The 12,091-nt window shown below is 39.9% G+C and overlaps 1 protein-coding gene across 1 annotated transcript in view; it reads left to right on the plus strand.

Moving 5' to 3' along the window:
• Positions 1 to 3,110: 3,110 nt before the first annotated feature.
• ERO1B (endoplasmic reticulum oxidoreductase 1 beta) overlaps positions 3,111 to 12,091 on the plus strand; it is a 29,447-nt gene continuing 20,466 nt past the window's right edge. The window contains exons 1-3 of the mRNA XM_062637405.1: positions 3,111 to 3,349; positions 8,012 to 8,131; positions 11,881 to 11,964. Of these exons, the coding sequence (XP_062493389.1) occupies positions 3,251 to 3,349; positions 8,012 to 8,131; positions 11,881 to 11,964 (303 nt within the window). The 5' untranslated portion in view covers positions 3,111 to 3,250. The remainder of the gene's footprint in view (positions 3,350 to 8,011; positions 8,132 to 11,880; positions 11,965 to 12,091) is intronic.

A 12,091-nucleotide genomic window follows, 5' to 3' on the forward strand; every position in this document is an offset into this window, starting at 1 on the left:
ACTTAAAAAAAAGACAACAAAAAAAAAAGATGAAACACTTTTTGTTTTAACTCATCATCTATGGCTTTTCCCCATGGAAATAAAGAACTTATGTTCCTGATTACAATACCACTAACACAGAGGAACAGTATAACCTTCCCCCTGACAAGGGTTGCTACTAGGGATGGTAACTGTGGGCCTGCAGCAATCTTGTTTTTTCTTCCTCATTTCTTTGATTTATACATTTCAAACATCTTTATCTAAGGACATTTGTATTGAGTAAAATACTTCTGTTTCAACGTAAGCTCTTCAACGGTAATGTATTGCAGTACAGTTAGGAAATGCCTCCCTGCATTTTCTTTCCTGGATATCCTATCGATAACTTTCAATTATCAGTTGAAGATTATCTATTTTCAATTGTCAGTAGCTTCAGTGTGTTACTAAGCCAGTTTTTTAAAATTCTGAGGTTGTTTTGGGGTAGGAATAATTAACCAGGACCTAAAAAGTTAAAACTACTTTCTTTCCCAATAATGATATTGGTCTGTTTTTTTACAGTTGTACAGAGATGTCACAATTTTGACATTTGACAGAAACATTATATTGGGCCTAACTACAGCTGGATAAAACAGGGGTTTGGGTGTATGAGTTCTTCAGTTGTAGCAGGCCTGGCAGACCACAGCACTCACATGCCCCACTACTTGTCTGCTTTTTATTTGTCTGTAGTCACATGAGATGGTTTACTAACAGTTCTCACCCACAGCTTTGCCTTGCTGTCAAATCTTCATAACTAGGCTACCACAAGATGTTCCATTGCTCAACAGGCACCACACTCCCACCGCTCCTGTTTGCCAGACTTAATCAGAAGTCTGAATCAGAAGTTTGTGATGTATTGATCCCTCTGGTTTACTCTCCTAAGTTTAGAAACGTCTCACTCAAATGTTACTTTGGAAAAATAAATACAGGCAAAAGCTTCAAGGGCAAAAAGTTTCCAAAATCCACGTCACATTACTGAAATCTAGTTCATGAACTTGGAAAATTTGCTGGGATTTACCAAACTTCTCCTAACATGAAACATGAAGCCAGCCTCTTTGCCTGACTGTTCACTTAAATTAGTCTGCAGTCATTTCTGAGACACGTCTTTACACTGGTGATGAACACAGATCACTATTTCTGTGTACACCAAGAGTGTATAAGCTCAATTCTGGCAAGCAAGAGCTGACTGAAAAGCACCGATTCAGCAGGAAGTAGAAATAAATTCTCATTTAATCATTCCCAAATGATAGGTGTACTGTCTGTACTTCAGAGAGGAAAGGAAGGAGCCATTACATCATCTCTCTGAGACCAAACTGTAAAACTACAGCCTACTCTGTTTCATGCTCTCTGTGTAGCTATCTATCCTTCAGCTTTTCAAGACATTTTCAGCAATGCAAAATCTGTGACATACTGACACTGAAGGACAAATATAATGGGAAACTAAATTAATGTGTAAGTAAATCACAATGGCAAATCTGAAAACTTTTAAGATGAGAGTCACCCCAACTTTAAAGTTTGCTTCCAAACTCTGGTAGAGGTGCAGTCTCCTCTAACTGAACAAGGGTAGCAGATGGACTGAAAATAAAACCCTAATTCTAGCAACCCTGCACATGAAATCAGTGCAACACTCATCTTCTTGCAGGAAATTCACTTTGCAATTCTGGAAGTGAATTACAGATACTCATTTAACTGTTGGAAGCAAAAGATTGTGCTGAGCTGCTTAGGGTTGGTGGTTGGTGGTTGGGTGGTTGGTTGTGGGAAATCTTGGGGTGTTTGCATGTTTTTTGGGTTTCTTAATTTTTTGAAAAGAAGCAGCAGTAAAAGCCTTAGACCAGTTCCAATAGCTACTGGCAAAGCACAGCTGGACAAACTCAGCTGATGTCATCCCATAACCAACTGTGCCAAACAGTCTCCCCAAGGGGTAGTAGGAAAAAAAAAAAGAAATAAGGTGTAGCTAAACTTAACTAAGCAGCCACCTGAAGGGGCCCTCTCTTCTTCCTACTGGGATATGTATGCACCCTTGCCTCCTCTCTGGATCACGTAGAGTGAGGAAGCAGACATGAGTGAGCCAGTTCAGCTGGCTGCTCTGGCAGAAAATTATCCCTAGGATAAAGAACATACAAATCACTCAAGCAGCTGAGTTAACATGCAGCTTCAGGAGCTCTAGCCCAGATATAGGGGATGAGGAACTGGGAGGAAGGAGAGATGGATGGAAAAACAGTATTGCCTCTTTCCACACAACTATTTCATTATCTTAGCTGCAATGTAAAACCACATCCGAAAGCATCTTCTTAACGTCTTGTACCTTCACAGTAGCCTGTGCCTCCCAGAAAAAAAAACAAAACAAAACAAAACCAAAAAACCTGGGAGGAGGAGGTGGGTGTTGCAATTAAAAATAAAAAAAAAAATAAAAAAAAATAGCCAACGAATGGAGAGCCTGTAGTTTTTCCATTAACTTTCAGCCTTGCTCTCAAAGGGAACACGAATCAAACAAGCCAAAAATAATGAGGTGAGCCCATCTTCGCATATACAGCTTCTCATAAAAGAAACCGTGCTAAGAGAAAAAGCACTGTGACCCGAAAGAAAAAAAAAAAAAGCCCCTTTTAAACAATAAACGCGACTCAGCGCTCGGGCTCCTCCCCGCACGCCGCAGGTGCGCACACACGCACAGTCTCTCGCAGTACTTCTGTCTCGGTCGCACGCCCGGCTGAGGCAGGACGCGGGCACACCGGACGCTTCGTGCCTCCCCTCACGCTCACTCCGCGCAAGGCGCGGGCCCTCCTCCACCGCGCGCACGCGCCCCGCGGGCCCGCCCCTCGCCGCTTGTTTTGGAGGTGCGCGTGGTCCTCCCTGATTGGGCGCCGCGTCGGGCCCCGCCCCGGCCCCGCCGCCGCCAGGGGCTGCGCGCGCGGACTACGGCTCCCGGGGTGCCGCGCGGCGGCCGGAGGAGCCGCGGCTCTTGCGGGTGGCGGCTGCGCGCGAGGAGCGAGGGTGTGCGCGCGCGCGTCGGTGCTGTGGCGGCGGCAGCGCGCGGGCAGGTTGAGGTGAGCGCGGCGCCCCCGCCCGACGGGTCCCGCCGCAAACAGGAGCGGCCGCGCAGGGAGGAGAGCCTAGGGGCCACCGCCGCTGTCTCCCGACTCCTCCGTCGCTTTCCTGTGGCGGCAGCGGCTGCTGCGCGGCGGGGCGAGGGCCGCCCTCCCCCGTCAGCCGCGGCGGGTGGAGCGGCGGCAGCAGCAGCATGAGCGGCAGCGGCGCTGTCCGGAGTACAGCGGTGAGGGCACGGGTGGCAGCGCGGCTGCTGGCGGTGCTCGGCTGCGTCGTGACAGCTAAGGCCCAGGTAGGAGCCAGCGGTGGAACGATGCGGCGGAGCCCTCTCATGGCGGGGGAGGAAAGCGGGAAGAGAAGCGTGGCCGGGCAGGGATGCCCCAGCGGCCGCGGGCAGGGCTGGGGACCCGTGCTTGAGGGAAGGGAGAGCAGAGATCCTCCTTGTCGTGGGCTGGAGGAGGTCGCGAGGGCGCTTCGGAGGGTCGTGGGGGAGAGGGCAGCTTCGGGGCCGAGTCTTGTGCAGCCTCCCCGGCTGAGAAGTCGGAGGATCTTCCGCTGAAGTCTGCAGCCCACGTCCTTCCTATTCTATACCGTGCGGTTCCTCTTTGCTGGGGTCCAGTGCGGGACCGGTCTGTTGGGTGCCTCCGGTCTGTGGGCTCCCGCTGCTGCCGTCAGGGGAGAAGTTGGTCGATTTGGGAAGCACTGCTGGTACGCGTATATAACGGTCCAGACATACAGAGGAGTTGTTTCATGTAGCTAAATCTGCTTCTTGTCTGTGGGGTGTTGTGTTGAAGAGTTCTGGGTTGCATCATACCCTTGACTGTAGGCAGAAACTTTGATGTCCTCATGAAGTTGGTGAGAAGCCATATGGTCAAGTGGAAATAGCAAGGGCCCGGCTTGGCTTGTGTTTAGGTCTGTGTCTATTTGCCCACATTGCAGAGGAGGATGAGAATGCTGCTTCTTTCTGTAAATTGTCTTTACAGTTTCAGGAGGGCAGGTGTCTCAAGTTGAGAGTTTGCTATTCATCAGCAGTGTGACCGTTCCTGAAATAATAGTTCATGTCAAGTAGGGAAGGATTTTAGCTGGGTCAAAGACATTAGAGTGAGTTAAATGGAAAGTCACAATGTCCATGTGGAGCAAAATTTGGCTTCTGTATCCTAACGTTATTTTTCACATGTTTTTTAAATTTCTGCTTTGTATAACATGCTGTATTGTAAGTGACCATGCAAAGTAATGACTAGTCTAGCATATAGCTTTAATTGCAGGGTTGTTTTTTTTTTGTTGTAAGTCAAGGTTTTACCCGGTTTAAAAATCCATTATTTTAGAAGCTGGTTTAGTGTACCTAAATGCTAATTGAATTTGAATTCTCAAGGAAGCCATTAACTGGCATGGTTTTATTATGACACTTGGCAGAGGGATTGGTTATTGCTATTCCAGCAAATTGTCAGCATATTGTATTTAGAGTTTAAAATACTTTGTATTTGACTTACACAGAGAAAAGATAAGCTAGCTAGTAGTTCTTGGAGTTGTTACCTATAGCTTTTCTCTCGTTCAGCAACTATGGCAAAGTAAAATATTAAGGAACAAAACAAGGTGTCCCTTGGTCTTCTAATTGTTGAAGCAATTTAAGTACAACCACCTGATAACACTAAAAAGGTTGGTTGTATGAATAGACTACTCATTAGTGCATGCATTTATTCAGTTTTTTCTTAATGTTAAAGTACTGAATACATTTCTCTTTACAGATTTCATAAGAAGTTGATACAGGTTGGACATTGACCTTTTAATCTGAAAGTTTGATTTATCTTGGAGAAGATGAGTTAGAAGTTCAACATCTGCAGTACAGCTCTCATACCTGTACAAGAACTAAGCTAGGTTGGACAATACCTGGAAATACTTTGATAAGCATACTGGAAATAGAGAAGAGTTTGAAGCTATTCAATTGTCAGACGAGTTTTTAACATAGCTTATAGTAGGCTCATGCTTTTAGAGCTTCTCATACAGTTGCAAATAATTATCAGGTGAAAAAAAGGCATGATATTGGGCCACTGTAATAAAATTTGTGATAACTTACACTACAGTTGACTATATATGTGGACTAAGTTCACTAGTATAGTTCAGTTACAAAAAAGGCAAAAAACAATGGTATGAATACCAAAGGAAGTCTTATGATACATAATTTTAACTGGGTAATACACTGTTCTTAGTTTTGTGTCTCCAGTTTAAAAAAGTATTCACTGGAAGATCCAGATGTTGACAGAAATGAAACAATTTTCTGTGTGTTCATAGAGTGTTACATCGTTTTGTGAGAGCACTGAAGACTACACCTGGGCTAATAAAAGAGCTCCAACTGGAATACTAGAAGCCAGTGTTGCAGTTTTATTAGTGCTGTTAACTGACTCCACTGTTGTGCAGTATTGGTGTTTCATATGTGCTGTCAAACCATTTTATAAATTGTGGTTTGGTGCAGCTATAGCATAGTTTAATTTTAGAGCATGCCTTCCAAGGAAACGTTGATTTTGCTGTGCTATGTATACAGAGAGCTAACTGTTCCAATTTTGAAAAAGTTGTGAGAAAGAAATGGAGAATTTTGTTTCCTTGCTCTTGTTATTCAAATTATTTTTTCTTTTGATAATTTGTTAGGAAATTCTAGTTTTTTGGGAGGGCTTATTTCTGAAACTCCATAGTGTTCTAAGTAAACTGTACTGCATTTTGAAAGCCATTCTTAGAATTGAGATTTTTATCGGAGACAGCTGGCAAAGGGGTGACCTCCAGTAGTCTGCCATCTTAGTTGAATAAGACAACTGCAGCTTTTTATTTTTCTGTGGGGATTTGATGCTGAGTGTAATTACTGCATATTTATTTGGAGCATTTTTTCCCTGGAAAAGCATCTTTGGTTTTGCATAGATGGTAAAAATATTTTTGTAAGCAGTGGATAGCTCCATGAGGTGGTCATCAAAATAGTTTCCCACTCTTTATTTCCTGAGTCCAAGGAAAATATCTTGGATCTTTGGTACTGCTTTCAGCTTAATAATTGTTCTTCACTGTTTATACAGTTAAATGTTTGAGCAATATATTGGAAGTTATCTTTTTTGCCTTTTTATATTCCAGTGAAATGTACTGTTGTTTGTTTTGTGGTATGGTGTTACCTGTAAAGACTGCAAAATTCATTTCTGCCTATGTGTGACCAATAAGAAAATTCTAAAATTTGAATGAAATCATTATAGATGAAAATGCGTGGGGGGGGGGGAGGGGGGCTATTTCTGTAAGCCCTTATAATATGTTTTGTCTTTTGACTTTGGGGTTGGCAGTCATGTGGGCTGAGAGCTTTCTTGGCTTTGTGAAAAGCCTGTAATTGCTGTTTGCTCTGGTTTGATGCTAGATAGCATTAACAAGGCGAGCATAACAGTAAGAAGACTTTGGGTAAAGTAACTTCCCTTAAATGAGTTTTACTTCTTTGCTGTCCATATCTACTCTGTAGAATTGTGACAGCCTATTTAGTGCCTCTGGAAATGTAAGATCTACATAAGTTGAGTTTTCTACTTAAGTGCTTTATTGCCAAACCTTCACCCCTTTATTCTCACAGAGAGCTGGGGGAAATTAATTTTCCAGGCCTCTTTTATGCTTCATAAAAGAACAGAAGCGTACAGTTTGTTTTCTAGTGACTTTTTTGCATCAAGCTTGGTTATATAAGGTTATCTGTTCTGTAGTGGTCTATCATGCATAAAACAGATTAGGTGATTTCATAATCTCATCTGTGTGAAATTTATGGAGAAAAAAAGCACCACAAAATACTCTTTGTCTCCTTTTGCACATAACCTTTGAATGGTTACAAGCTCTTCCAGGGCCATGCAACATAGACTTTCCTATTTTATATGCTTTCTAGGCCATCATTTATGTCAATTAATTTGTTGTCTGGCTGAAGAACAGTAGTAGTTAACAGGAGTGTTTGGTTCCATTCCCTAACATATGATCTTAAGCCTTCAACCTCATGTTTGAAAGGCCTTTCAAACATGTTTGTAGTTTTTTAAGATGCTGTGATTAGGAGTAGTTAGTTTGGATTTAATTAAATTTATCCTACAAATGTCCATAGAAAAACACTTTCACTGTTTCCACCTTTTGCTAAGACGCTGTCACGGTCTTGACAAAAGTGTTGCTATAGCTCAGTCCACTAAATTAGTTTGCCCTTTCTTCTCTGCTGCTTGCCACAGTCCTGCCTTCCTCTGCTGTGCTGGCTGTAGCGCTTCCGCGTTTGTGTACCCTCCTCTTCATGGTCTTAAGCTAGTGCAGTATCTTGAACCAGTTCGCTCTCCTGGCAGAAGAAGTGGGATGGGACCTGCAAAGTTCACACTTAATTTCACAATAGATTTACAGCCTTACAGTACAGGTGCCTGCACCTGGTTTTCCTATTATTTATTTGCAGAACCTGACTGTGCAGCTACTAACTTTTTGGGCAGATAAGTACCTATTTCCCTGTATCCAGTGCCTCTGAAGAAACTAGCTGAAGCGTTTCTGTGCTTTGACAAGAATTACAAAAATAAGATGACAGTATGTGATCATGAAGTTTTTTTAGGCAACTCAATTAACGAGCATTTGCTAGGAGAATACTTGGTATGGAACTCCAATGGGCTAATATACCTTGTGTTTGTAGTCTGGAAAATCTTGCTGCTCATTCTGCAGAAAGTTCTATATGCTGACTCTGTCAAGAAATAAAGAGTGTTAGTCTGGCTAGCACTGTATGTAGAGGTGGAGTTAAGCTCAAAAAAAGTGCTAAAGTCTGTTATTTTCTATGTGTATGTGTAAGGTATGTTGTAGACTATTTTAATGACAAGAAATAAAGTATTTGCATTTCACTAGTATTTCTTTTGATCACCATCTATTTCTCTTTAGGGGATTTTTCTGTAGCTAATGCATTTCTTGATTTAAAATAAATTTTTATGTATTTTTTTGATAGCTCACAGGAGTCCTAGATGATTGTTTGTGTGACATAGAAAGCATTGATGACTTCAATACTTTCAAGATCTTCCCAAAAATACAGAAACTGCAAGAACGTGATTACTTCAGATATTACAAGGTACAATTAAAATGGTATTTTCCTGAATAATTTAAATAAAATCCAGAAAATGTAGGGAGGATTACACATTAAATCAACTTGTCTGTATTAAGTTGTCTTTCAGAAGCCAACAGCTCTTTAATTTGATTGTAGCAGCTTTTCAGTCCCTGACAGTTATGTTGGTAGTAAGTTGTGTTTGCTGTGTTAATCCTGGAGTCAGTGACAGTAAATCATGGCTACTACTAAAGGCAGTATCTTTGTACTGCTGCATCTAGAAAGGATTGTATATTAGCAACTTTCTGACAGCATGCAGTACTTGTTTTCTAAGAAACCTGTGTAATTCGGAGCTGAAATATTGCAGTGATTTTTTTTTTTGTAAGTTGCTTAGTTCTTATTTTAGTATTTGCTATCTAGAGAACTGTTATTCCTTTGATAAACTGGTAAAATTACTCAGTTTTCAAGTAGTATGTAATAACACTTTGTAATGACTTTAAATACTGTTTGTATTAGACTAATAAGAAAAATAAGACTTTGAAGCCTGATACTACTCTTTTCAGATATGTTTAGCTTGAAAGCTGCTGCTTTTTATTTTTTCTTCTTCCCTCTCAGGACATAGCAAGCTATTGAGCTGATCTGGTATCAGACAAGCATTACATTCATGCAAGATAGGGTTATGAATGTGAGGAAGGAGAAAAGACTGCTAAAATCTTCCTTTTCTAGTCTGAGCAACCAGTAATGTGTAGCTTCACCCTGAATCAACTCCTGCTCCATGGTACAGTTCTAACTTCACTTTTCAGGAAAACAGCATATGTGCAACTTCAGTGATAATACATCACGTAGTAGCAGTAATTAGATTCTCCAGAAGCACCAGAAAGATACAAACCAAAGTATTTGAAGAGGATGAGCAACAGGTATATGGGTTTCATACAACAGTAACTTCATCCTATAAATTTAGAGCTAATCTTAATTTCAACAGTGGTTCTGCAGACCATACTTTAATGGTGTGTTACAGTCCTACCCCATCTTCCTAATGAATGGGCAGTTACAAGGGCCAATGTGAAGTCCACCCATCACCATACGTTACTTAGTACTTCCAGATGTGACAGGGAAGAATTTCTGTTGAACAAGCAAACTGAGTAAGTCATCTTTTTTTCACCCTTTCCCTTCTGAATAAGCAACAGAGGGGTTTTTTTATGTCCCTGCAGAGAATCATGAAATTTCTGTTAAGCACATAGATGCATGTGGAAATTGTGAGGGTAGGCAATGATCATCTAGGTCAACTACAGTGTAAGTAAATACTGAGTAAGCATAGGTGAAGTATACTTGTTCTGGGTGTGAAAATACTCCTACTCTGAAGTAATTTAGTTTGTAGCAGAATTTGGATCATGAACATTTCTAATTACCAGCCACAGTGTTTCCACTGTGTTACAGTTCAACAGTCATAATATATAATACTGGATGGACTAGCTAATTTTTATTTAAAGGATGAAGAAAACTACTTTTTTTTTTTTAAACTCTTGCTGAAATTGTGCTGAGTGATTTCTAGATAGTGCAAGACTTCTCAATGAAAGAAAGGAATAAAAAATTTTGTCTCTGTATAGTTTTATACATCAAAGCATGCAGACTATGGAAGCCTCATGATAACAAGTCTAACTTTAAATCTGTGACAAGTATTGAGTAATACTCTAAATGATAATAATGAAATTAATACTTCACACCCTGAAAAAAGCAGAAGTTTGATATAGTCAGCTAATGATAGGTATTGATTAAAGTACAAGTGCTGTACAACTTCAGTTTGTCTCAGACCTAGGACTAGTATATTTGCAGGTGTTCTTTCTTAATCTGCACTTTAGACAGTAGTATTCTTTTGTTTACAGTTTTCTCTGTGTAAGAAGTTACTGCATGAGTTGCTTGTATCTTCCCTAAGTTAGGATTTTTTATTGTTAGAATTTACTTTGGATGAGGTTGTAGTCTGTCAGCTGGTCTTTTTCTGTCAGAAATTGGTGGGAGGAGTGTGTTTTATGTATTAGATCTTATTGTGAAAGTGATGTAAAATGTAACACTTTGTGCTTTATTTAAAAAAGATGAGTGAACAGGTACAAAAATTTCTAGAATTTTACACTTTTTTTTTTTTTTCCTAGGGATGATGTTTATAGAGTGACAAGAGGAAGGGGTGGTGAAGCAACCTAAAATCTCTGCTTTAGATGTATCTGTGCTAGCATGGCTTGAACTGTAACTAGAATATAGTTGTCATCATTTCTAAGAAGTCATACCATCTGTTGAATGTCTTGTTAGAGGTTTTTTGACTGTGGAATCTCTAGCATTTTAAAGTTGAATTTACAATTCCCAGTCATGCTGAATAAGTACATCAAAATGGAAACCTGGAAAACAGTCTTTTCTTCACATGTTCTATAGCAATTAACTGTGTATGTGTGTGTTGAAAATAGAGAACTTACTTGCTGAAAAGTTTGGTAGAGGAATTTAGTATAATAAAGGGCAGATGAGCCGGTCGAGCATTAAGCTTTAGTCTTTGGGGATCTCCTGTGGTATTGACAGTACACTTGAAGAGGGAATTCTTTTTGTTTTACCTGAATTTGGGCATGTAGTGTCCCAGAACAATTTATCCTTCAAGGAGCAGAAGTTGTGTCTTTATTTCAGGTCCATAGTTTTGCCTTATATTTATAGTATTTTTATTTATTAATAAAATAATAGAATAGGGAGAGTAAAATCTGGCTATAATTCATCTCAGATTCTTCATACTGTGCCAGTTCTGTATCAGAGGCATATTGATCTAGTTTCCCTTATGCTTAGTATACGGTGTATAATGCCGGGCAGAAAAAAAAATAATAATAAAAAAAATAATTAAATTCAGTTTTTTTTATTGCTGAGTTTCAGGTTTGACAATTCAGTGATACCGTATTCCCCCCTAAACCAGGCCACTCAGAATGGGTTTTATCACTGATGTTTCTTTGTGTAAGGCTAATGTAAAGGAAAGCTGGGATTTTTTATTTTTCTTTACCTTCACTGGTTTTCACATTGACAGTCCAAATGTAGTAAAGTGTTTTAATCTCTTGCAGTGTAGTATGTGCGAATATATGTGGTACTTCTTGCCTTGATTGTGCCATGTCATGAAAAATAGGAGCACTAATCATCACAGGGTTTGCTAGTAATGTTTCTGAAGTGGTTTCTCTTCTTTATTTGTATTTGTACTATATCAGATCCCTAATTTGAGGGCATTATGATACTCATTCTTCCTTGACTAGCTATGATGTATAGTAATGATTGCGTGTTTTTTATTTCTTGAAATCTGAAATCACCCAAGCACTTGTTTGAATTAGGAAACTTGTGCACTAGTCTATCCTACATCAAATGTATTTTCGTGATCTGTATAGTACAAGTACAACTCATTGTAACTGCAAGCATTTTAGAACAACATATGACTGATTTGCCTTCATTTTAGTGGTTTATTTACTGCTTTGAAGTTAGTGGTAAGAGATTTAATTTGTGCTTTAATATACTGTGTATTTGTCTCCATTGGAGATCATTATCACTAACCATTCTACTGCAGCAAGCCTCATCTTTTATACTTTGAGAGTAGTTCAACCAACCGACCAGACTCCCACAAAACCCTCAAACTTGAATTTAACGCTTTTTCATTGTATCCTCTCCTTTAATTTTAAAAAATTTCTTGATGCTGAGAGCTCCTCCCCCCCCCCCCCGAAAAAATTGTCTTATGTGTCAATTTCAAACGTTTTCTCTTGTATGTTTAGGTCAACCTGAAGAGACCATGCCCATTTTGGGCTGATGATGGCCATTGTTCTATCAAAGATTGTCATGTAGAGCCTTGTCCTGAGGTATGGATCAAATAACATAAAATAGAAAAAGGTTATTTGTTTAAAAATTTTGCAAATTTTCAGTGTCTATGCTAACTATATTTACTAATGAGAACTGAAATTTAAATAAGTGACAATAAATTTTTTT

The sequence above is a fragment of the Pezoporus occidentalis genome, unplaced genomic scaffold, assembly GCF_034315485.1.
Source record: "Pezoporus occidentalis ecotype Australia unplaced genomic scaffold, CSIRO_AGI_Poc_V1 ctg52, whole genome shotgun sequence".
Lineage (NCBI taxonomy): Eukaryota > Metazoa > Chordata > Aves > Psittaciformes > Psittacidae > Pezoporus > Pezoporus occidentalis.